The sequence below is a fragment of the Leucoraja erinacea genome, chromosome 3 (genome assembly GCF_028641065.1).
Source record: "Leucoraja erinacea ecotype New England chromosome 3, Leri_hhj_1, whole genome shotgun sequence".
Classification (NCBI taxonomy): Eukaryota; Metazoa; Chordata; class Chondrichthyes; order Rajiformes; family Rajidae; genus Leucoraja; species Leucoraja erinaceus.
This window is the reverse complement of record NC_073379.1, coordinates 29774028-29799236: the sequence shown is the minus strand read 5'-3', so window position 1 is coordinate 29799236 and position 25209 is coordinate 29774028. Positions and strand designations below refer to the sequence as shown.

General features: G+C 43.1%; 1 protein-coding gene across 2 annotated transcripts in view; it reads right to left on the bottom strand.

The window, feature by feature from the left end:
* LOC129695430 (ADAMTS-like protein 1) overlaps window positions 1-25209 on the bottom strand; it is a 368144-nt gene that overhangs the window by 57260 nt on the left and 285675 nt on the right. For both annotated transcript variants that reach the window (XM_055632373.1, XM_055632374.1), the window contains exons 6-9: window positions 24243-24369; window positions 8131-8205; window positions 4578-4735; window positions 2340-2451 (exon numbers count right to left, since the gene is read on the bottom strand). In XM_055632373.1, the coding sequence (XP_055488348.1) occupies window positions 2340-2451; window positions 4578-4735; window positions 8131-8205; window positions 24243-24369 (472 nt within the window). The remainder of the gene's footprint in view (window positions 1-2339; window positions 2452-4577; window positions 4736-8130; window positions 8206-24242; window positions 24370-25209) is intronic.

The following is a 25209-nucleotide window of genomic DNA, read 5'->3' as shown; positions in this document are numbered from 1 at the left end:
GCATGAGTTTCGCCCTTGATTGTGCTGGTGACTTTGCCAAGGCAGCGTGATCTGTAGATGGAGACAATGGAATCGAGGCTGTTTGCGTGATGGTCTGGGCTGCGTCCACAATTCTCTACAATTTTTTGTGGTCATGAATGGAGCTGTTCCCAAACAGTGCCGTGATTCATCCTGATAAAATGCTTTATACGGCGCATCTGTAAAAGTTGGTGAGAGTTGTTGGGGACAAGCCAAACATCCTAAGATTTCAAAGGAAGTAGAGGCGTTGGTGTGCTTTCTTGGACATGACTTTTATATGACTGGTCCAGGACAAGTTGATATTTACTACTAAGAACTTGAAGCTTTCAACCATCTCTACTTATCATCATCACATTGTGCCGTCAATGCATACCCGGGTATGTGAACTGTTTCACTTTCTGAAGTCAATCACGATCTCCTCTGTCTTGCTGACATTGAGAAAAAGGTTGTTGTCTAGACACCAGGTTCAATCTCTTTCCTCTACTCCGTCTTGTCATTATTTGATATCTGGCCCACCATGTGGTGTCATCTGCGAATTTATAAATTGAGTTGGAGTTGTACTTGGCTGCACTGTCATGGGTGTATAATTCGTTTAGAAGGGGGCTGAGAAAGTATCCTTGCGGAGCACCAGTCTTGAGGATGATTCTCACCGATTAGGGTCTGTTGGGCAGGAAGTCGAGTATCCAGTTTCAAAATTCAAAAGGGCAACAAACCTTACTTTGCAAGATCAGAAAACACTTTCAAATCCAACATACTTTGAACAAGTAGGAGAAAGGGTAACTTTCATTATTCCAAGAATGGTTCTTATGTCCTCACCATTAGACCAGTACAGAGAAATCTCAGTGTTGAATCTTTCTGATAAATTGTCCAGCTTGTCCACATTCTGATGTTTGGAATTCCCTTTGACAAAGTATTCTTACTTGGTAATGCAATAGAAAATTAAAGTAAAACTGAAAATATACTTCAAAAGGTAATCTTCACTATTCATCTACAAATAGGAAAATTAGTGTTAATTAAAAATAATTATCTGTTTTATATGGTTGTATAAAAGATGTGGTTTCATAAGAGAAAACCAGTTTGCATTGGTGCAACATTGCGAGAGGTCCAGCACATTCTGGATATTTCCTGGGGCACTTAAATGGTAGTTTCATAGTCAACATAGCTAAGACTAGATTGTTTCTTTAAATCTAAGATATAAACATAAATGCAAATACTGTATATAAAAATAGCATTCTCCAGGTGTATGTTGTGATTCAAGTTGATGCTTCTGTTTCAATAGTCCAGAACTCTGGCTGCCAGTATAGTAAATTAACCACTTTGTTAATTGATCTAATCTGACTCGATACTGTGGATGTCCAATATAAAGATATATAAATTGAGTGAAACTCGGCATATCTTAAAAAAATGGAAGTGTAGTGCGGGCTCCCAGCACAGTGAAAATTGGTCTATGAAGTCAATAGATGTTGTACAGAGGTGGGTGTGATTCTTTCAGCACTAATTTAATCTGTTTTCTGCAACTTTTCCCTGTCCCTCATTACACAAAATTAAAAACACTCATTGCCGGGTTTACTAAGGCAAGAGTCTTGTAATTCAAATTGAGATATTGTTTCTTAATTTATCTTCACTGTGTTGCTACTTAGAATACCTGATGCACACCTGACTTTGACTTAACAACGTTCCTCAACTGATGAATTAGTGCTCCTCCATTTTGAACAACATTTGGAAGAGACACTTACATTACAGAAGTGGGGCCAAGGAAAGAGCATTCATGTTGTGGCCCTGCTTCCACCATTCTTTCCACCACTAAGCACAAGAAGCACAAAAAGCTCAAGCCACCATTGTATGCAGATGCCGAGTAGCGTGTTCAGCTCTGGTTGAACAATTTCTAATCTTGTTATGTGGACTCGATTAGAAAATTACAGAAGTATAGAATGTATTCTGGATGGGAATCTCAGTGCCCATCATCAAGGGGCAAGGTGGAAACCTCAGTGATTAACGAGGTTAAGTTCAGAATGACATACAGGGTAGTTACTGGACTGGGTTAAAGTGAGAATTCATAATTTGTGAGATTGTCAGCATGGTTATGGGGATCTTTTTGTTCAGAAACAAACCAGTTAATGGTATTTTTGAAAATAATGAAACATAAGCTGATTTGCTATCTTAAGAATTGATAATGTTAGCATTCAATCAATAATTTAAAAAAATGAAATAAAGATGCAGGTAAAGTAGTGAACAACAGAAATGGTTCCAATAAATACATGTAACAATGGTGCTGACAATAGTTAGACAGTTGCAGGAGTTGTAAATGTCTTAATCATTACCTCCACTACAAGTAACAGAACATGGGAAGAAATCGGTTTCTCTCCATTGATGTATGATTGGCTGGTAAAAGAAAAATTGTACCACACTCTCTCCTATCCCCATATGTTGTATCTGGAAAAGACCAACAATGAAACATTGATTCCACTGACATTTCCGAATAAATGTTTACCTCATCTCCTCAGTTACAGGATACAATTACAACAGTAAATAATGAACTGTCATATCTTCATGGCCCTTTTCAAATGTATCAATTTCTCCCTCGCATTGTTTATTTTACATCATTTAATATAGTATGACAACAGACCAGTGTTGTATTGTGACATTCAATAATAGAGGTGAATGGTACAAGGCAAGGGGAAAAAAATACAAGGCACTGGGAAATATAAAGGTAAAATGCAACACCTTTATAAGAATAAGCTGATTTGACGAAAGGCTTGTAGATAACCTTGTTTTCAGATAATGAATGAAATTGTGATATTATCTGATTTCCACAATTGTGCTCCAGTTAGTCCTGAGTGGGAGAGGGGTTGGAATAATTATTGGGGTCTCACCATGCACTTGTCGAAACTGGACACTTTATTCACAGTCTTTGCGGAACTCAATTAAAAAAACTTCTAGGAACAAGGAACTGCAGATTCTGGTTTACAAAAAAAAAAGACGCAAAGTGCTGGAGTAACTTAATGGGTCAGGCAGCATTACAGGAGAACATGGTTAGGTGACGTTTCGAGTTCCTTCTCCAGGCTGATTGTGTGTGTGGGAGCTGAGGCGGTAAAAGGTAGAAGATAGGAAAGGCGGGATAATCCATGGCAGGTCATAGACGGACACAGGCGAGGTGGGTTTTGATAGGCAGATGGTTGAGCAAAGGCCAGGGATGTAAAAATGGTGTGAGACAAAAGGATTGCTAAATGAGAAGCCAGGGGTCAAATGTAGATGGAGGGGGATGGCAAAGGTAGGTGTGTCTAGGTGAGGTGCAGGGGAGGGGGTGGGTACGAAACGGGGTGTGGTGGAGAGAGTGGAGATGGTGGGGGTTAGAGGTTACCTAACATTGAAGAACTCAATTTTCATACCATTGAGTTATAAGCTACCCAAACAGAATACGAATGCCTCATCACAACACCGGATGCAGTAGATTAGTTTAGAGGAGGTGGAAGTGAACCTCTGTCTCTCCTGAAAGGACTGCGGGCTCCCTGGATGGAGACGAGGTGTAGGGATAGATGTTTCATATCCTGCTGGGCTGGAGGGGATGAGTGAACCAAGCAGTTTAAGAGGGAGCTGTCTCTGTGAAAGGTGAAAAAGGGTGGTGATGGGAAGATGTGAGTAGTGGTGGTATCACTTTGGAGGTGATTGAAATGTCAGAGAATAATGTATTGAATCCGGAGGCTGGTGGGATGAAAGGTGAGGACCAGGGGAACTCTACCCTTGTCCTGTCTGGGCAGAGAGAAAAGAACTCCAAGACACAGAGGAGAAGCAGGTGAGGCATTCATCTATGACAGAAGCAGGAAAACTAAATATACTAAAGAAAGAGGACATCTCTGATGTGCTAGATATCCTAAATGTCCCCAAATGACTTATTTTGTCCATGGAATTCACCTACTTAAAATTCCTCAGAATCCAGTTTGAAAATTAGTATCAAGTAATCCTCAAATCTCTGATAACTCTACTGACTTTGGGAAATATTTCTGTGGCTAGGAGTGCTCCAATGCAATGCAGAAGACTATGTACTGAATGGGCTCCTTCTTTGCTGTAGCACCCGATCATTCTGGCAAACTGTTGGAGTTATTCTTAAAAGAAAACCCAGCACATGTGTTGTTTTGTTCCTTCAGGTGGACCTCTGCTTTTTACGTGGAATTGCTGAACGATCAGATTTATCCTATTTTCCAGTAATTTATTATCACTCCCATCAGCTGGAATTCAGAATGGATTTCAGAATGATGCAAAACTTAAGACCTTCTCTAAACAAAATAACTGAGCATTCAGGTTTGACTTAAAAAACCTGCTAGAATTGTGCAGAATACATGAATGCACTGGAAAATTTCATTACAAGTTTTATAACATAATTGCAATCTTGAATTGGCATGAGTTGAAATGTTAGAATTCTGTGTTCCTAATTAATGAGTAAAATGTAAGTAAAAAGCCAGCAGATTTTTTTATCCATTTAACATTTCAGAGTGAAACATGCTAAAATTATATCTGATGTAAATGCAAACAGAATTTAATAATTTAAGGCATTAATTTACCATCACGGTGAAATCTGCTCCAAGTGGCCCACTTGCTCTCAGGATCTCCTTGTCTGGAAGTTTCTGGAAATCGAAGCTGGTGTTTACACTGCTGAAGGGTCCGGGTGTGCTGAGGTTGTTCTCCCCTTTCTGGCCCAAAAGAGTCTTTGTTTCCAAATCTTGGAAAAGGAGTTAAAGAAAGTAATTCAGAACAGACTTTAGACACAATGAACTGGAAATTCTATCTCACAGTGTAATATTTATATACCCAAAGGGAGAGAATTTATTCAGAAAGCTGTCTGTGATGTCTAATTGGGTGGTGACTAAGTGTTCTGCAAAGTCCCTGGTTTTCCTTGTTTGACCTATATGTGTATAGTACACTGCCACACACGGCAGTGCCATGTACACTAACATGCCACCCCCACACGGAGAGACCAAAGTTGTTCAATGCATGCTTGATACCACTTCCCTACACATCACTGGTTAATAATGTTCATGAACAGCTTGCTTCAGTGAGTGCACCTGAAACCAGATCCAGATGGCACACTCTTTGAAAAACAGGCCCTTCAAAAAGGCTCTCCCTTCGGTTCCAACCTCAATACATAGTCAAAAGATCTAAATCCTGGATCTTCTTCCACAAAATCCGTGTGGGCGATACCTTCAACAGGTGGCCTGCCACAGATCAAGAAAGTGGTTGATTCCCCCCACATTCTCAAGGGCCATTAAAGATGGGCAATAAATCCTGGTCTTGTCAGCAATTCTCAATTCACAAAAAACGGGGCAAAGTTTCAGCAGCTCTGGACATCAGACATTGGAATGCATGCGGCGAACATAGAATCTTCGATACTGGGCAAAATGGTGAAAACATTTGCCTGTGCCGAATATCCGGTGTTCCCAATGCCCAGGGGCCTAGGAAAATGGATAGTTTATCAGGATCACTGGATTACAGAAGTCAGACTGTAGATTGGCAACACTGAGCATCACACTATTGATACTTCAATGGGAGCACTCAGCAACACTCAGTGTATTGGACCACTGGACATCTGGCACTGGCAGTGTGTCGGCAAAAGTGGACTCTGGGAAATGAGTCCAAAACACTAGATATCAGACACTGAACATCAGACATGAGGAAAGATGTCACAAACACTGAACGTTAGACCCAGGCAACGTGTCCAAACATTGGCCATTGGATATTGGACAGCATGCCAGGGACGCTGGAATCAGACACTGTATTGTGTTTCAGAAACAAATGAACACCAGACACTTAGGCCAGTTAACCTTGAACGCTAGACTTTATACGCTGGCCATTAGGTCGGGAACACTGGACCATAGACATTAGGAATCAGTAATACTTGATATCAGATACTGGGCAGTGCATCAGCCACGCTCAACAAAAATTAAAACATTTGCTGTTGCGGGTAATCTGTGATTAAAAATGGAAAACACTGCACACACATCTGGTCAGGCAGAATATTGACATTTCTCTGGTTTTCTTTTCATGGATGCTGCCTGACCATATTAGATACTGAGCTGTTGACAGTAACATTAGACTATCTATTTAGACAGAAATGCTGGAGAAACTCAGCGGGTGAGGCAGCATCTATGGAGCGAAGGAATAGGTGACGTTTCGGGTCGAGACAAGTAGTGGTCACACTTGGGCAGTGTGTCTAGAACAATGGAGATCAGATTCTAGGCAGTGTGTTAGGTACACTCAGCATTAAACATTGGACAGTGCATCAAAAGCACCAGTGCATCATAAGATGGTGGTACCAGGTAAGGGTAATAAATATGTCACAGGAATACTGTCTATTGGATAATTTAACGTTTTATTAGAAAATCCGGACACGCTTTTCATCACTGCAAGGTGAATTTACAGACCATAGTTTGTGGTGATGTCTTTCCCTTTAATCCCAAGAAATGTCAAGGCCCTTGATTAAGGTGACGTCACTCCAGAAGAGGGTAAATGTCTTCTTCTTCTTCTTCTTCTTCTTCTTCTTCTTCTTCTTCTTCTTCTTACGTATAGGCGTGCACAGCCTAAAGTTGTAGGACGACTTGTTCTATTTGATCTTATTTGATTGTGCATGCCAGTTTGATTGCATTCGTCAAAACAGGGCGGACCACGTGAAGGTTGCAATCTCCCACCCCAGGTAAATGTCTAAAGAAGGGTCTCGACCTAAAACGTCACCTATTCCTTTTCTCCAGAGGTGCTGTCTGACCCGCTGAGTTACTCCAGCTTTTTGTGTCTATCTGGAAGGTAAATGAATTATAGAACCTGAGATAGAAGATAGAAAATCCTGACGTGCAGGCACTGTTTGCTCAGCTCACCATGTTTGTGCTGACCACAATATTAATCTAAACTAATGCTGCATGTAGTTCATATCCCCCTATTCACTGTCTGTTCATGGATATGTCCAAATGCTTCTTAAACATTGCAATTGTATCTGCTTCTACCTTTCCCTTTGTAAAAACCTTGCTTTGTAAATCTCTGTCAAACCTTTACCCTCTGACTTTACATCTATGTCTCTTGTATTTGATACTTCTACCATCGGAAAAACACTCTATTACCCCATCGATGCCTCTCATATTTTTACATACTTCTGTCAGGTTACCCCCCAGCTTCCACCATTCCATAGAAAATAATCTGAGTTTGTCCAACCTCTCCTTATAACTAACACAGTCTACCCCAGGCAACATCATGGTAAAACTCTTTTGCACCCTCCCCAAAGCCTCAACATCTTTCCTTTAGTGTGGCAATCAGTAATGCACACAATAATCCAAATGTGGCCTAATCTAGTTTTATACAGCTACAATATAACATCTCAATTTTTGTACTCAATGTCCCGATCAACAAAGGCAATCGTACTCTGTTAAACATCAGGAGACTGAACGGCTAATCATGGCTCAAAAAAATCAAGTTATACATAAGTAACTCGCTCTTTAAGCAAGATTACATAAATGTCTATTCTTTCCTCTTCATAAGTTAAAGATGGGAGAAGGTAAAACTGCTTCCCTGCACCTTTGCACATACTCAAGAGAAGGACAGATGTGCTGTTATTCATTGTGACATGTTGGACACTGGTGACCCCTCTTTCATTAATTTTTCCAGACTGTAACCAAAGAGGACTTGATTCACTTCTCAATCTGGGTATGAAAGGACCAAAAGCTACTGTTCATTTTGAAAGGATCATCTCAAAGAAACCCCATCCAAATCTTCTTAATTGAAGAAAGAGACCAAATGGGAATAATTTACTCAGACATACCTATCAAATGTTTGCAGTGCATCAAATACAGCAATTAGAGCATCACAGAACAAATACGTACCTATTTTTCAGTAACAATCACTCAACCCAAATCTATCAATGTTGCTAACAGAGAAGAAACAAATTTGGCAATGAAAATAGTGATTGAAGTGTACATATTGATGAATGTTATCCACATAATCCATGCCTACAGGGTGGAAGGTTGTTCCTAATTATGCTAAATCTTTTCCATAACATCATGTAGGATGAGATCCAAAAAGAAAAAGGCAATATACAGCAGTCTAGAAAGGTTTTGAATTTTAAAATGTACTTACACAGATGGTCTGGGCCTTTGAGTACAATTCGGACATGTCGACTTCCATATGGAATGGCAATGATGGTGTCATCCACTGTAAAAGCAATGTGATGAATTAGATATTTTAGCTGAAAAACTATCTGTTAGAAATGTTATCGGTATTGCAATTAAGTACTTTTCTTTAATACAATCCGTTTTCTAGTTTTCGAATAACACTGGAGACACTTGGCCACAAGTGTACAAATAAATTGAAATGTTTACCTGGCTATCCTTCATTAAGGAAAATTGTGTTTTGCGTGATGTATTTCTTTTTCAGAATGGAAACAAATGTTTAAGCATATTTTATTAAACATGTAAGATCTCTCAAAACCACATTGGTTGAACACATATTGACTTCCAAATGAATTGAACCTAATAATTAAAACCAAATAGAGCAATAAGACCATCTTTAATTTACAAACATGGAAACTTACACTGTAGTGAAACATGGTTGAATTCAACAGAATTGAGATAATACAATACAATAATACAATACCGTTTATTGTCATTTGAACCTCAAATGAAGTTCAAACGAAATTTGGTTTCTGCAGTCATACAACAAGAAAAAAAAACCAAGACACACAAATAACACAGTTTACATAAATATCCATCACAGTGAATCTCCTCCTCACTGTGATGGAAGGCAAAGTCATTGTCTCTCCCCTGTTTTCCATTCTTCTCCCGATTTTAAAACCCCTGGCGGGCGATGGCAATTCCCACGGCCATTAAGGCCGCGCTGGGCGATGTAAGGCCTTGCTCCGGGTCTTGATGTTGGAGCCCCCGGCGGGCGATGGCAAGTCCTGCGGCCGTTAAAGCCGCGCCGGACGATGTAAGGCCCCGCTCTGGGTCGTTTTCAACCCCGCAATTTGGGCGGGAGAAGTTGCCGTTGCGCGAGCTCCGAAAAGCGGTCTCCCATCAGGGACCCGCGAGTTCCCGATGTCCACCGGGCCTGCGGCTGGAGCCTCAGAAGCTCCAAAGTCGGGTCGCAGCCGCGCGCCACCATAGCTCTCCACGCTCCAAAATCAGCCAGCTCCGCGATGGTGAGTCCGCAGGCTCCGCGACTGGAGACCCAGGTCGTTCCGGTTGGAGGCCGCTCCACGGTGCTAGACCCCAACGACAACAGAGATCCGACAGGGAAAAGGTCGGGTCCCCCGTACAGGGAAGAGATTTAAAAGTTTCACCCCTGCCCCCCACATGTACACAGCTAAAAACAATATATAACTACAACCAAACTATACACTCAACAGGACAAAATTTAAAAAAAGACAGACGGACTACAGAGGCCGCTGCCATGAGGTGCCGCCATCTTGGAATATTTCATGAATTGAAATTTCACAGGGATTTAAAACTCTTGAATTTATTTAATTAACGCTGTTGCTTAGCTAGAATCTAACAGATTTCCTCCAACATTCCAAGGAAATGGTGTCTGAAGAAGAGTACCAACCAGAAATTAGCTTTTAATTTGTTTTTGGTGCCACAATCTTTACGAGGGCAAAGTCTCTTAAATTACTGAAAAGGCAAACAATACAATCATTCAATCAAAGTGCAACACCTCCGATATACAATTTCACCATTCTTGCCTGAAGCTAAACATATGTGCTAAGTATTGGAGTAGTTTTAACCGATTATTTCCTGATGGGAATTTATGAGGGCTATCAAGTATCTTGTATCCAGGCATCAGAAAAAAGCTTATGGTTGACTGAGGGGAAATGCCACATCCCAATTCACTTAAAAGATCCCAAAGTTATCACAGTTTTGTCGTACTTGACATCAGCAAATGGGTTTGAGCTTCTATTCTTGACTGTTGGACTGCAACCAAAATAGCATGGGCAGCAGCCATAGGGGAAACAAAATCACACACAGATTCTACATCTAAATCCTGGGCCTCCCCGTCCAAGTGCATTGTGAGAGTACCTCTCCAGATGCACTGAATTCTTGCTCAAGGGCTTTTTGGGGGTGGGCCATAGGAAAATGACGATACACAAGCCACAGAAGGAAATGTATGAATTATACATCACTTTGCAGAAATTTTATGCAATGCTGGATAGAAACAACATTTAAGTTATCAGTATTCCTGAATGGTGGTTCAATTATATTTGATTAATCAAAGATATTTAGACAGGCACATGAACAGGCAGTGACTAGAGGTGACAGATGCAGGCAAATGTAATTAGTTAGATTGGCACCTTCTCCCCGTTGGATTGCAACCTTGGTGGTCGGGGAGCTTGTGTGTCTCAGTGACCCCTAGAGCTATGCCAGTGGGAGATTTGTCTCCTGTTAGGGTCTCCCATGCTGGACAGGTTGAAGGGTAGAGGCGAGACGAAGAGCGATCCACTGGTCCTCCAGGTTGGAGGTTGAGCACAGGGCTAACACCCTCTCTTGTAAAACATAGAAACATAGAAAATAGGTGCAGGAGTTGGCCATTCGGCCCTTCGACCCTGCACCGCCATTCAATGTGATCATGGCTGATCATCCAACTCAGTATCCCATCCCTGCCTTCTCTCCATACCCCATGATCCCTTTAGCCACAAGGGCCACATCTAACTCCCTCTTAAATATAGCCAATGAACTGGCCTTAACTACCCTCTGTGGCAGAGAATTCCACAGATTCACCACTCTCTGAGTGAAAAATGATTTTCTCATCTCGGTCCTAAAAGACTTCCCTCTTATCCTTAAAGTGTGACCCCCTAGTTCTGGACAATATTCCAAAACAAATATGTTATGGAAACAGCAACTGAAGGAATCAACACTACTGAGTGGAGGACCTTCGTTGCTGCCCTACATGCCAGGAGGAATAATAGGCAGTAAGTAAGTAAGATTGGCACCTTGGTCAGTACCGACATGATGGGCTGAAGGGCTTGTTCCTGCGCTGTACTGTTCTGGGTAGGATAATCATTGCATTGCATAATACTTGAAAAATATATTTCACAGTCACTGACCTCATCATATCAACAAGTCTCTCCTTCTCAGCCTTCAAGCTGATTGTGCACCACCCTGCGCTTCCTGCTTCTAGTCCTTACCCAAGATCCAAAAACAGGACTGACCTGGTCAGCCCATTGTTTCTGCCTGCTCTTGGAATATTGAATTCATCCCCGTATACCTTGACTCAATCCTATCTCCTCATGTCCAGTCCCCTCCCACCTACGTCCAGGACAACTTGCATGATATTTTGACATCCTCGGATTCCCCTCCCCTTCCTGGTCCCATCACTTACTGAACACACATGCAAGGAATTGTTCACTGAATTTCACAAATATTTCAAAGCTGGTGGAGGAAGTGGCAAACATGAATTAACTGATAAATGTTATAGAGTTGTTGACATTCATTGAAATTGGTAAAGGATGAATAAGCTTTCACCATACGAGATAATTTGGATCATTTCAAACGTTTATTGGTAATAATGATTAAAAAATGCCCACTGTGTTTGCAAAATATATAGCCGAAGCTGTCTCACATAGGCATACTGTCTCACAGAGCAACATAGTAATGCGGACCCACAGAGTAACATGGGCATACTGCCTCACAGAGCAATATGGGCATGCAGTCTCACAGAGTGATGTTGGATTGCTGATCCATAGAGGGACATCAGTGTGCTGTCCTGTAGAGTGACAGTGTACAGTAACATTTTTACAGTACCATGGGTGTGCTGCCTTGCAGGCTGACATTGGTGCGTTATTCAGTAGCGTTGTTCAGTATGTTGTCCTGTACAATAACATGGATGTGCTGTTCTGTAGCCTGATGTCAGCACGCTAATATGTACAGTAAGGCAGGCATGTTATTCTGTAGCGTGATGTCAGTATGCTAATATGTACAGTAAAGCAGGTGTGTTATTCTGTAGAGTAACATCCGTGTATTGTCTCATAGAGTGGCGCTGGATTGGTTCCCCGTGGAGTGGTATTGGCCTGGTACTTGCAGAGTGATCTTCGCGTATTGACCTGTACACCTGGGTCAGTGTGCCGCCCCGTAGTGGTGTGATCTGATGTGCTGTCCTGCCATGTCACTGGTTTTGGCATGCTGTGTCATTGAGTGCTGCTAGCATGATCCGATATTGAGTGGTGTGCAAAGTCTTCTGTTCTTGGTTGTTCAGGCAGTGAAGAGGGGTGGCTGCCAAATCTGATGCTGAGGATGGAATTTCAGTTGGGCTCCTGGCATGAGTGACACAGCCCGAGAGAAGGGCTGTTTCCAGCATTGGCCCAGAGATATGTGAAAACAACATTTGAGAGCCGAGTTCATTAATGCTGCTTTAAAACCCCCCTCAGATCATAGAGCCAGAGATAAAGAAGGTGCCAAAGAATAAATGAACCAAGCGATCTGATATTGGGCCGCCCTCCAAACTCTATCCCAAATGGCCATTCATTGGATTTGAGCCCGGATCAGCAGCTGATCCACCGCAGGGAGATTGTTACAGCTCAGCCCCACTGCTGCTCTTATCTGGTGCCTGTCTATGTGTTTTACAGCTAACACGCCAGGATCCTAAATGTCCATGCTTCACAGGCATCACCTCACCTGGACAGATCAGATAAGCAGCACACGTTACTCAGGGAACCAGTCTGTGGTGTGAATAGTATGGTAAAACATTATCAAGGGCGGTCACGGTGACACAGCGTTAGAGTTGCTGCCTTACAGCGAATGTAGCGCCGGAGAACTGGGTTCAATCCTGACTTTTGGTGCTGTCTGTATGGATTTTGTACGTTCTCCCCGTGATCTGCATGGGTTTTCTCCGAGAGAGAAACATAGAAACATAGAAAATAGGTGCAGAAGAAGGCCATTCAGCCCTTCGAGCCAGCACCTCCATTCATTGTGATCATGGCTGATCATCCCCAATCAATAACCCGTGCTTGTCTTCTCCCCATATCCCTTGACTTCACTAGCCCCTAGAGTTCTATCTAACTCTCTCTTAAATCCATCCAGTGACTTGGCCTCCACTTCCCTCTGTGGCAGGGAATTCCATAAATTCATTCTCACCTCTGTCTTAAATGACCTCCCCTTTATTCTAAGACTGTGGCCCCTGGTTCTGGACTCGCCCAACATTGGGAACATTTTTCCTGCATCTAGCTTGTCCAGTCCTTTTTAAATTTTATATGTTTCTATAAGATCCCCCTCATCCTTCTAAACTCCAGTGAATACAAGCCTAGTCTTTTCAATCTTTCCTCATATGACAGTCCCGCCATCCCAGGGATCAATCTCGTGAACCTACCCTGCACTGCCTCAATCACAAGGTTGTCCTTCCTCAAATTTGGAGAGCAAAACTGTGGACAATACCCCAGATGTGGTCTCACCAGAGCTCTATACAACTGCAGAAGAACCTCTTTACTCCTATACTGAAATCCTCTTGTTATGAAGGCCAACATTACATTAGCTTTCTTCACTGCCTGCTGTACCTGTAAGCCAACTTTCAGTGACCGGTGTACAAGGATGCCCAGGTCTCGCTGCACCTCCCCCTTACCTAACCTAACCCCGTTTGAGATAATAATCTGTCCCCTTGTTTTTGCCACCAAAGTGGATAACCTCACATTTATCTATATTATACTGCATCTGCCACGCATCTGCCCACTCACTCAACCTGTCCAGGTCACCCTGCAACCTCCTAACATCCTCTTCACAGCTCACTCTGCCACCCAGCTTTGTGTCATCCGCAAACTTGCTAGTGTTGCTCCTAATTCCCTCTTCCAAATCATTAATATATATGGTAAACAGTTACGGCCCCAACACCGAGCCTTGCGGCACTCCACTCGCCACTGCCTGCCATTCTGAAAAGGACCCGTTCACTCCTACCCTTTGCTTCCAGTCTGCCAACCAATTTTCTATCCATGTCAACACCCTACCCCAATACCATGTGCTCTAATTTTAGTCCCCAGTCTCCCAGTCCCGCCTTATCAAAGGCTTTCTGAAAGCCTAGATGCACTATATCCACAGGCACCCCTTCATCCATTTTACTTGTCACATCCTCCGAAAATTCCAGAAGATTAGTCATGCAAGATTTCCCTTTCATAAATCTATGTTGACTTGGACTAATCCTTTTACTACTATCCAAATGCCCCATTATTACCTCTTTAATAATTGACTCCAGCATCTTTCCCACCACCAAAGTCAGGCTAACTGGTCTGCAATTCCTCGTTTTCTCTCTCGCTCCTTTCTTGAAAAGTGGGATAACATTAGCTATACTCCAATCCACAGGAACTGATCATGAATCTATTGAACATTGGGAAAATGATCACCAATGCGTCCACTATTTCTAGAGCAACATCCCTGAGGACCCTGGGATGCAGACCATCAGGCCCTGGGGAATTATCATCCTTCAGCCCCATTAGCCTACCCAATACTATTTCTCGCCTAATGAAAATTTATTTCAGTTCCTCTACCCCCTTAGATCCTCTGTCCTCCAGTACATCTAGGAGATTGTTTGTGTCTTCCTAGTGAAGACAGATCCAAAGTACCTATTCAACTCTTCTGCCATTTCCTTGTTGCCCATAATAATGTCACCTATGTCTGCCTTCAAGGGGCACACATTTGACTTTGCTACTCTTTTTCCCTTAACATATCTAAAAAAGCTTTTACTGTCCTTCTTTATATTCCTGGCCAGCTTCCCTTCATACTTCATCTTTTCCGCCTGTATTGCCCGTTTTGTTTCCTTCTGTTGCCCTATGAAAGTTTCCCAATCCTCTGGCTCCGGCTACTCTTTGCTGTGTTATACATCTTTTCCTTTAGTTTAATTCTATCCCTAACTTCTCTTGTCAGCCACAGTTGCCTCCTACTCCCCTGAGAATCTTTCTTCCTTTTTGGAATGAAATGATCCTGCGTCTTCTGGATTATGCCCAGAAATTCCTGCCATTGTTGTTCCACCACCATTCCTGCTAGGATCCCTTTCCAATCTATCTTGGCCAGCTCCCCTCTCATGCCTTCATAGTCCCCCTTTGTTCAACTGCATCACTGACACTTCCGATTTAACCTTCTCCTTCTCAAATTGCAGATTAAAACTAATCATATTATGATCACTACCTCCAAGATCTTCGGTTTCCTCTCACACTCCAAAGATGTACATGTTTGTAGGTTAATTGGCCTGGTAAATGTAAAAATTGTCCCTAGTGGATGTAGGATAGTGTTAATGTGCGGGGATTGCTGGTTGGCGCGGACCTGGTTGGCCGATGTGCCTGTTTCTCTGCTGTATCTCAGAATTAAATCTGTCCAGTTGATCGTTGCTTCCACATCTGCTGGTCGGTGGCTAGAATAGTGGAGCCCTTGGTGATCTCCAAACTGCTGATTCCCTATCCCTCACTGCACCCCTGACCTCTCTAACAGGGAGCAGCCTCCTTGGCTATGACCTCGGCTAGGCTGGGGAATTGTGCCAAGCTTAGACAACTGAATGGAGGGAAGGCTCAGGCTAAACCAGACTCCAGCAAGACAATGCTGGCTCAGTCCCGGATTTGGAAAGTAGGGATTGGATGGTTGTTGAACAGGAAATAAATCCCTTTAATTTTTTAATATTTTACTCTCTGGTTCCTTTTATATTTATTTGGATAATGACCAAAAACAATCTTGTGACGTCCACCACATGTTTGCGTCAGAAAATTGTAAAAGTGCACTGCCCATTAATTTCCAAATTAATTCCACTTGGGCAGTCTTTGTGACAATGGCATGTTATAACCCGACCATCACTTAAGTTAAAAATCTACAGCAAAATAAAAATTACGTTCTTTATGAAAAACAGTCGCAGCCTACAATATAAAGCAGGCAATCTTTTCTAATTAACTGGATTATGAGGTTTATGAAGCAAGCTGAAGTTATCAATAGCAGATAGTGTTCGTTTCACTGGCAGAGCATTTAATGTTGCTGAAATAATTCTACTTAAAATTGAAGTGTTCTGCCCATGGATTTCAAGAGCATGTGAGCACAATTTGCAATATATGGTGGTTGGCAGGGAGCCATACAGGTATCCACCGACCCCAACCCTCATCCTTGTCATCCTCCAGACCTCCCCCTTTCCAATACAGAACGGTCTGTCCTATGCAGAGGCCTCACTTTTGTTACCCTCCGCCCCCACCTCAACAAGTTCCGGAATCGCCACGACGTAGAGCTTTTCTTCCGTCGCCTCCACATCCGTGACTGTTTCTATGGGAAGGAGTCCTCACCCACCCAGTGATGAACCCTTCTCCCGTCTCCATGGTCCCCCTCCTCTTAGACTCCCCCGGATGGCCCTCTACCCTCTTTAGGCCTTTTTATTTCTAACTGCCAGCGTGACATCAACCATCTCAACATTGCCATTCCCCTTACCTACTCTAACCTCCCCCCTCTGTATGTACAGCCCTCCACTCATTCTGCAGCAACCCCAACATTATAATCAAACTTGCCAACAAGGGAGGTGCCCTCTACCGGGCTGAGGCCAGACGACAACTCTCAGACACCCTACTTATCCTTGGACCATGATCCCACAGATGAGCACCAGGCCATAATCTTACAGGTCATTTCAGATTTCATCACTTCTAGCTGTCTGCCCTCCAAAGCCTCCAACCTCATCGTTTCCCAGCCTCACACAGCCCGGTTTTACCTTCTCCCTAAATTCCACAAACAGAACTGCCAAAGCAGACCCATTGTTTCTGCTTGTTCCTGTCCAACTGAATTAATTGCCACTTACCGCAACTCCATCCACAGACCTCGACTCCATCCTATTCCCCCTGGTCCAGTCCCTCCCTATCTATGTCCAGGACACTTCACATGCCCTTCAAGACTCGCATGGGGCCCAGATATTCCTATCTCCACCCCTTTCTGCTTTCCGCAGAGACTGTTCGCTCCGCAACTCCCTGATCAACTCGCCCCTTCCCACCCAAACCACTCCCTCCCAGGCACTTTCCCCTGAAACTACAGGAGATGCAACACCTGCCCCAATACCTCCCCCCTCAACACGGGCCAAGGACCCCAACAATCTTTTCAGGTAAGGAAGAGGTTCACTTGCACCTCCTCCAATCTCATCTACTGTATCCGTTGTCCTAGGTGTTGACTCCTATAAATCAGTGACACCAAACGCAGACTCAGCGAACATTTTGTTGAACACATCCACTCAGTCTGCCTAAACCTACCTGATCTGCTGGTTGCTGGACACTAACACCCACTCCCATTCCCACACTGACCTTTCTGTCCTGTGCCTCCTCCGTTGTCAGAGTGAGTTCCAGTGCAAATTGGAGAAACAGCACCTCATATTTTACTTGGACAGCTTACACCCCAGTGGTATGAACATTGACTTCACTAACTACAAGAAACCCTTGCTTTCCCTCTCTCTCCATCCCTCCCCTTCCCAGTTCTCTAACCAGTATTACTGTATCCAACTATATTTTATCTCTGTTTGCTTTGTTGTTACCTTCTCCCAGCTAACAATGATCTATTCTACATTTTTCTTGATCTCCATTCCCTTTACCCTGTTTTCACACCTTCACTCTTCCTTATCTATGTATCTCCATCCCCCTTGACATCAGTCTGAAGAAGGATTTCGACCTGAAATGAAAGTAAGCATGCAGGTACAGCAGGCAGTGAAGAAAGCTAATGGCATGTTGGCCTTCATAACAAGAGGAAGTGAGTATAGGAGCAAAGAGGTCCTTCCGCAGTTGTATAGGGCCCTAGTGAGATCACACCTGGAGTATTGTGTGCAGTTTTGGTCTCCATATTTGAGTAAGGACATTCTTGCTAGTGAGGGAGTGCAACGTAGGTTTACAAGGTTAATTCCCGGGATTGCGGGATTGTCATATGCTGAAAGAATGGAGCGGCTGTGCTTGTATACTATAGAATTTAGAAGGATGAGAGGGTATCTTATTGAATCACATAAGATTATTAAGGATTTGGACACGCTTGAGGCAGGAAACATGTTCCCGATGTTGGGGGAGTCCAGAACAAGGGTCTACAGTTTAAGAATAAGGGGTAACACATTTAGAACGGAGATGAGGAAACACTTTTTCACACAGAGAGTTGTGAGTCTGTGGAATTCTCTGCCTCAGAGGGCGGTGGAGGCCGGTTCTCTGGATACTTTCAAGAGAGAGCTAGATAGGGTTCTTAAAGATAGCGGAGTCTGGCGATATGGGGAGAAGGCAGGAACACGGTACTGATTGTGGATGATCAGCCATGATCACATTGAATGGCAGAGCTGGCTCGAAGGGCCAAATGGCCTACTCCTGCACCAATTGTCTATCATCTATTGAAATGGCACCCATTTCTTCTCTCCAGAGATGCTGCCTGTCCCGCTGAGTTACTCTAGCATTTAGTGTCTACTTCAGTTTGAACCAGCATCTGCAGTTCCTACCTACACAGCTTGATAGATAATGAAAGAAATAGAGATGGAATGATGGGCAGGTAATAAAATGCAAATACTTTTTTGCATATCTTTCGTTCATTTGTTCTATATCTCTCTATATCACCATCTCTTTCCCCCCATATCTCATTTCCCTCCCCCCCCCCCCCCCGAGTCTGAAGAAGGGTCTCGTCCCGAAACGTCACCTATTTCTATTCTCCACGTTGAGTTACTGACCGGCTGATTTACTCCAGTTTTTTGTGTCTATGGTTTAAGCCAGCATCTGTAGTTCCTTCCAACACCTCTCATGTTATCAATGTATTTGTGCAATGGAACCCATGAGGGGATCTTTCCTTAATTGCTGAATGTAGCATTTAAGGTAGGGCACTTAAATTATGGGGCGGGTCATTGCTGTCATGACATTGTAAACTAGCTCATCAAAATCTCTCTGTTTGGAACTCTGGTCCTACAAATAGCCGTTGGGCTCAAAAACCAGAATAGGTAAAAAATCAGTCTGCACTGCACTCTCACAGCGTATTCTCCATTCTTGTTCATGGTCCTAATTGTGCGGTATGCTGTGAAGTTATTGCTTATCACTGTTGGAATGTTATTTGATGGACAAAGCTGCCAAGATTGGTCATATTTAGAACTGGTTCACCAGCGTGGGGATGTGGCACAATTTGCACCTCAGCCTTTCCATGTCATTATTACCAGACGAGACCTGTGCACCTGTTTGTTATAATTTACAGCTTAAGGGCCTGTCTCACTTTCCCGTCCTCTGCCGAGTTGAAAGGACCTTTAAAAAAAATCAAGATTTTTGTGATCTACGAACTCCTCCTCCCGACTATCTTTTTACTCGTGGACTTTTTTGTCACGCTGGAAAAAATGTCCCGACTTACCTGATGGCATAATGAGCCGCTAAGATACATCTACGGACTCGTACGGCCTCCTACAGACTCGCTACGGATTCCTACGGACTCTTATCGACATTCTCCGAGTTTGAATCAAGGGGAAAACTCGAGAGAATTCGTGAGTAACTCGGGAAAGTGGGACAGGCCCTTTATGCTCTCACCTATGGAATATAACTGCCTGTATCGGATATGGAAGTATCTCCTCTGCTTCCTAATTATTCTCACAACATGCCCGTGCTCATTCTTTAGGATTAGTGAACTGCAAACTGATTAGGAATGGCTGTGGTACACTTAATTCAGGGGTCAGGCATTATCGTGAAGTTGAAACAAATATTGTTGTGGGATGTGTCTTTAAAGTTATCATCAGCAGCCATAAGCTTGGTCTTGGGAGGAACTCCGGCGTGACCTGAGGAACATAGGGCTCACCACAGGAGTGCCGTAGGATCATCAAGGTTTCATAGAAACATAGAAAATAGGTGCAGGAGTAGGCTATTCAGCCCATCAAGCCTGCACTGCCATTCAATCCAAATTCAGTACCCCGTTCCAGCTTTTTCCCCATATCCCTTGATTCCGTTAGCCCTAAGAACTATATCTAATGGGCCTGTCCCACTTAACCAACTTTTTAAGCAATTACAGGAGACTATGAGGTCGCCACAAGGTCGCCACATGTTCGCCGGAGGTTGCCGGGGCGTCGCCTGCATGGTGGTGAGTAGTTCCCACATTCTCGTAACTAGTCGTGGCTTCATTCTGGTCGCTGCTAATTTTTCAACATGTTTCTATGTTTCTATGAACCCTTGATGACATGTTGAAAAATTAGCGGCGACCAGAATTTTGATGCCATGGAGAGTAGCGAGAATTCACATGATGTACGTGCAGTGGTAGTGGGTTGCCAGGAGGTCATAGGTTGCCATAGGTTGTTGTAGGTTGTCGCCGGTGCTGATTTCATTGGCTCATTGGGAAAAATAAATGTAAATAGTAGTTTCCAGAGCCAAGGGTAACCAATGTTAATGTCCGCCGAGATTCACAGCCTTGTATCTCTGGCTTCTTAAACGTTGTCTCCACTCCTTCTCCTCACTTCTCCCACCTCTCCCCACCTCTTTTAAAGGATTTAAGTGACCCTTCCCGTTCACTGTACTTTCACCGTCTTAATTACAGCGCCATCCTTCCTGTCATCGTGGTGTGTCTCTGTATCACATTGGCTTTGCACCGTGTGAATTTTACTCAGACAGCGCTCCCCCTGCCTGCCCTGTCCCCCACCTGCATAACCTCCTGAAACATCGCCTAAGTGGGCAGGCCCATAACTCTTGAAAACATCCAGTGAATTGGCCCCCACTGTCTTCTGTTGCAGAGTATTCCACAAATTCACAACTCTCTGGGTGAAAAAGCTTTTCTTCATCTCAGATCTAAATGGCCTACCCCTTATTCTTAAACTGTGACCCCTGGTTCTGGACTCCCCCACCATCGGGACCATTTTTCCTGCATCTAGCCTGTCCAATCCCTTAAAAATTGTATATGTTTCTATAAGATCTCCTCTCATCCTTCAGGAATGCAGTGCCATATCTTTCACAGAGAACGCTAGTCAGAGAACAGAAGGTCCAGCCCAAAGTCCATCCATCCACCAGCAACTTAAAAATTCAACTTTAAAATTTATCTCGGTTAGTTAGCAGAACAACTATCCAGATAACAGATTAAAAGAACGCACAGCAGCGCGATTCCATTCAACTGTTTTTCCAGTGATTTAATATGATTTATGTTATTTGTTTTTTTCACTAAAGTTGGTCAGAAATAAAAACTGAAAATGCGAGAAAAATGCCTCAGGTGAGGCAGCATATATATGGAGAGAGAAAGGATGTTAACGTTTCAGATTGATTCACTCTCATGAAAGGACATTGACCTGAAAATGTATCTGGTTTTTTTCCTGAGTCCTTCCACCATTTCCGTATTTTATTTCAGATTTCTGACATCTGCAGTGTTTTTGCTTTTTGAACTAATGTTGGTCCGGTTTCATCTTCAGTGGTAATATCGACCTTCTGCTCTCACCACACTTATTTTACATTTTTCATTTGGTCCAATATCTAAATATATCAACATGTCAGTCCAAAATCTAAGCAAAGTATCAGGAGATCAAAACCACATTTATATTCTGCCGAGTTGAAACGATCAACAAGTTAAGAATTTACAAATGTATGAAATGCCCGTGGTATTCTTGGCATGCCTTCGGTTGTCTAATTCGATCCATCAACGGGTACACAACACATCAAAAAAGGATGAAAAGACCCCGAATACTGCACAGGAAAGCATCCTCTGTGTACGGAAAGGGAACCCAGGTCTTAATTTCACACTCACCAATACTTGAGCCTCAAGACTTAATGACAAAATCGTAAATCTCTATTTGCTCATTAAAGGACAAGGTGCAGGACAATATTTTTCAGTAATATTGAAAGCGATGAATGCATGTGGAATTGGTCAATTTCTCAACCACAGCCAAGATTTCTGAAGCCATGCAAAGTACTGCCAAAAGAAAAAAAACCCTCAGAGAACAAGGAATAAAATTAAACACCATTTCTCCCTTCAGAAATAAGTTTCAAGATGCCATTGCATTCAAGATAATAAGCTGTGTGTATGCACTGTGTGTTTACAACAATATAATGTAAAGTACATAAAATGCTGGAAAAAAAGCCTTGCGTTCACGTAGCTTCTTATAATTTCAAAGCTATCCGTATTAATCAAGGGAAGAAAGCTGGCCAGGAAAGAACTCCCTATTCATCCTCAAACAGCACATGGTATTTTCAACATTCCTTTTGCTGATCCCCTTCAGCTCCCACGTAAAATTTATTCAGGACCCACACCCTTTCCTGCTCTCTCTCCCATACTGATCACTCCATCCTTGTCCACCTCCTTTGGTTCTCTATTCCTCAGCAATTTAAAAATCTTGCCCCCACCTTTAACCGAGCCCTACAGATTTCTCTAAATTACATTTGTAATTTTCTCAGCTTTGACAGAGCTGAAAAACTGTACCTTCTGTTGCCTCACTTGAACCTTTAGCTCTCTTGAGCACACACTCTGGAATTCTCCTCCTTAAGTTCCACTTCCCTAATCCCCAAATCTTCCTTCATATATCAAGTTTGTTTCAGCATAAATCAGACATTAATGGCCATTCCAGAGCCTCTCGCAAATAATCTAGGCTGACACTCCAGTGTACTGTTGGCAGAGCTACAACCTTTTGGATGAAATGTTAATTCAAAAACTGACGTAAAGGAAGGCACTATTTGAAGAGAAGAGGAGATGTTACTGTCCTGGGGCCAACAATTATTTCTCGGCTAAGATCACTGAAATGGGTCGGCTCAGATTTTGCCAGCAAATGCTGAATAGGTCAATTAGTTTAATCCCTAGATCATGTGGAATCCAGCCTCAGAACTTCACCTTCGCAGCTCCCCAGTACTTTTGCTGGGATCACCTCTTGTATCATGTGCCAGGTTGCATTTGGCCAAGCACCAGCAATGGATATATCAATACAAAGGGAGTGAAAGCCCCCGTTCTTTAATCATTGTGGTTTAATATTATTTATGTATTGCTTGATGTTTTTGCAAAAACAAAACAATTTAAATTGACAAATAGCTCTGTTTTAGTAGTGTGCTTCCACTTTGATAGCTATATTAAAAAAATGACATTGGCTGGAGTTTTTCTACCAATTGTTGAAGAGGGGAGACTTCCTCAATGCTCCACAAAGATCCTGCTGACACTACACTCTCCAGGACACAGCTAGGAAAGTCAGCTTCTGGAACTGAGCCTGGTGAAGGCAGGTGTGGGGTGACCCTGGTCAGCGATTATTGAAATTGGCTCCTGTTTCCGATCATTTGATTGGAGTTTGTAGAGCTTCGTACACTTCAACTCCTTTGGACCCCTTTACGTGACTCGAAGTGCAAGGTTCCCCTAATGGGCCTGCCCCACTTGGGCGATTTTTTTGGGCGACTACAGGCGACTGCCGCAAAATTTTCAACATGTTGAAACTTTTTTGGCGACAGTGGTGACGATTTTTGCTGTCGTAGGTTGTCGCCAGGTGTCATAGGTGAATTCCATTAAATCTAGTCCCTGGCAGTCGCCTAAAGAGTCGCCTAAGTGGGACAGGCCCATTATACTTAAAGAGCCCCCCTCTATATTGCACCCTTCCACAGTCAGGGACCTGCTTCCGGAGGAACAGCCTCGAGAGGGGCGGCACAGTGGCTCAGCGGGAGAGTTGGTGCATTACAGGGTCAGAGACCCGGGTTCGATCCTGTCTCCGAGTGCTTTCTGTATGGAGTTGGTGTGTTGGCTTTGTGACCACGTGGATATTTTCTGGGTGCTCGGTTTCCTCCCAAATCCCAAAGATGTGCAGGTTTGTAGGTTAATTGGCTTCTGTAAATTGTCACTGGTAGTAGGATAGAACTATCGGGCGATCGCTGGTGAGCGCAGAGTTGGTGGGCCGAAGGGCCTGTTTCCACGCTGTATCTCTAAAATTAAAAAAAAACTCAAAGAGCAGAGCTGGAATGAAGCAGAAGCAACTCTGAAGCAAAGCAAGAGCAGGTGTGAACAAAGACATCTGTTCTCTGACACTTAGTAATGAGTGCATCCATTGTGTAACCAGACAAATGCTTGAACCAAGATGGTGAGGAACCTCATTCAGTATCAGCAGATCTTAGCGCCACCTGAGATTGGGTTAAAAAAATGGGCTGGAAGTGCTGTGTTTTATCAAAGGCCTCACTGGACACTTTCATATCTTTTAATCCTGAACCAGTCCTAATTACATGGAAGCGTATTCCCATTTAGGATTATTCCTGGGAAGCACAGGCTCATTGAAGCACCACTGAGCAGATATTGCTAGAATATTAAAATGGAAGATTTTTTTAGGCTAGAGAGGTCAGTACTTACACTTATTCGATGATAGTTGAGATTTGTATTGTCCTCGCACAAGTCTACAAGTGGAGCCATTTCCGTCGCAGATTCCACAGTTATCTTCCTTGGCGCTGCTTCCCAACTGGTGATCACAGCCAACAACCTGCCAGAAACAGTATAGTATCACTGCAACTGTACACTGCATCAGTACTGCAAGGGATAGTCATGTTCATGGGGACCTATCCAAAATCACAACTCCAGCAACAGTAGGCAATATATGCATATCTCAGATTAAGAACCAGGTATTATGTACTCACAAGTACCTAAAGTTGAAACATCATTCAAATCACGAGGCTAGAGTAGCTTCGCTATTTTTTATGCCAGATAAGCTCATACAAATAATGATCAGAGAGTTATTCAGCAAAGAAACAGGCCCTAAAGCCTACTAATTCCATGCTGACCATCAAGCACTCATTTACACCAATCCTAATTTATTTCCCCGACATCCCATCAACTCTCCCTTGATTCTACCATTCAACTACACACTTCAGGCAAGGTAGAGTGGCCAATGAAACACCAGCCTGCACATCCTATGGAATATGGGCGGAAACCAAAGCAATTGGATGCAAACTCCATACAGACAGCATTTAACCCCGGTTGCCTGCGTTACAACCTCTACTAGCTGTGCCATGTTCTTCCCATTGAGAGGCAGCAGAGGAACTATGAGAAGAAAATGACAATGAGAATAATTGATTCTAAAAGATCCCTGCAATTGCTGATTAAGGAGAGGCTAACATCAATATATTCAGTTAATTGCTCTTACGAAAGCTATTCATTCTCATTTTGATTTGAGTAGTGTTGTCCACATCATACTCAAAAGATGGAATCAAATGTAAATTTACTCTTTATAGCAATAATGCCACCAAGAGCTATGGGAGGAATGGTGGAAGCCTAGAATATTGTTCATAATCCAGCAGGAGTTAGGTCTGGTGCTGGGAGAGAG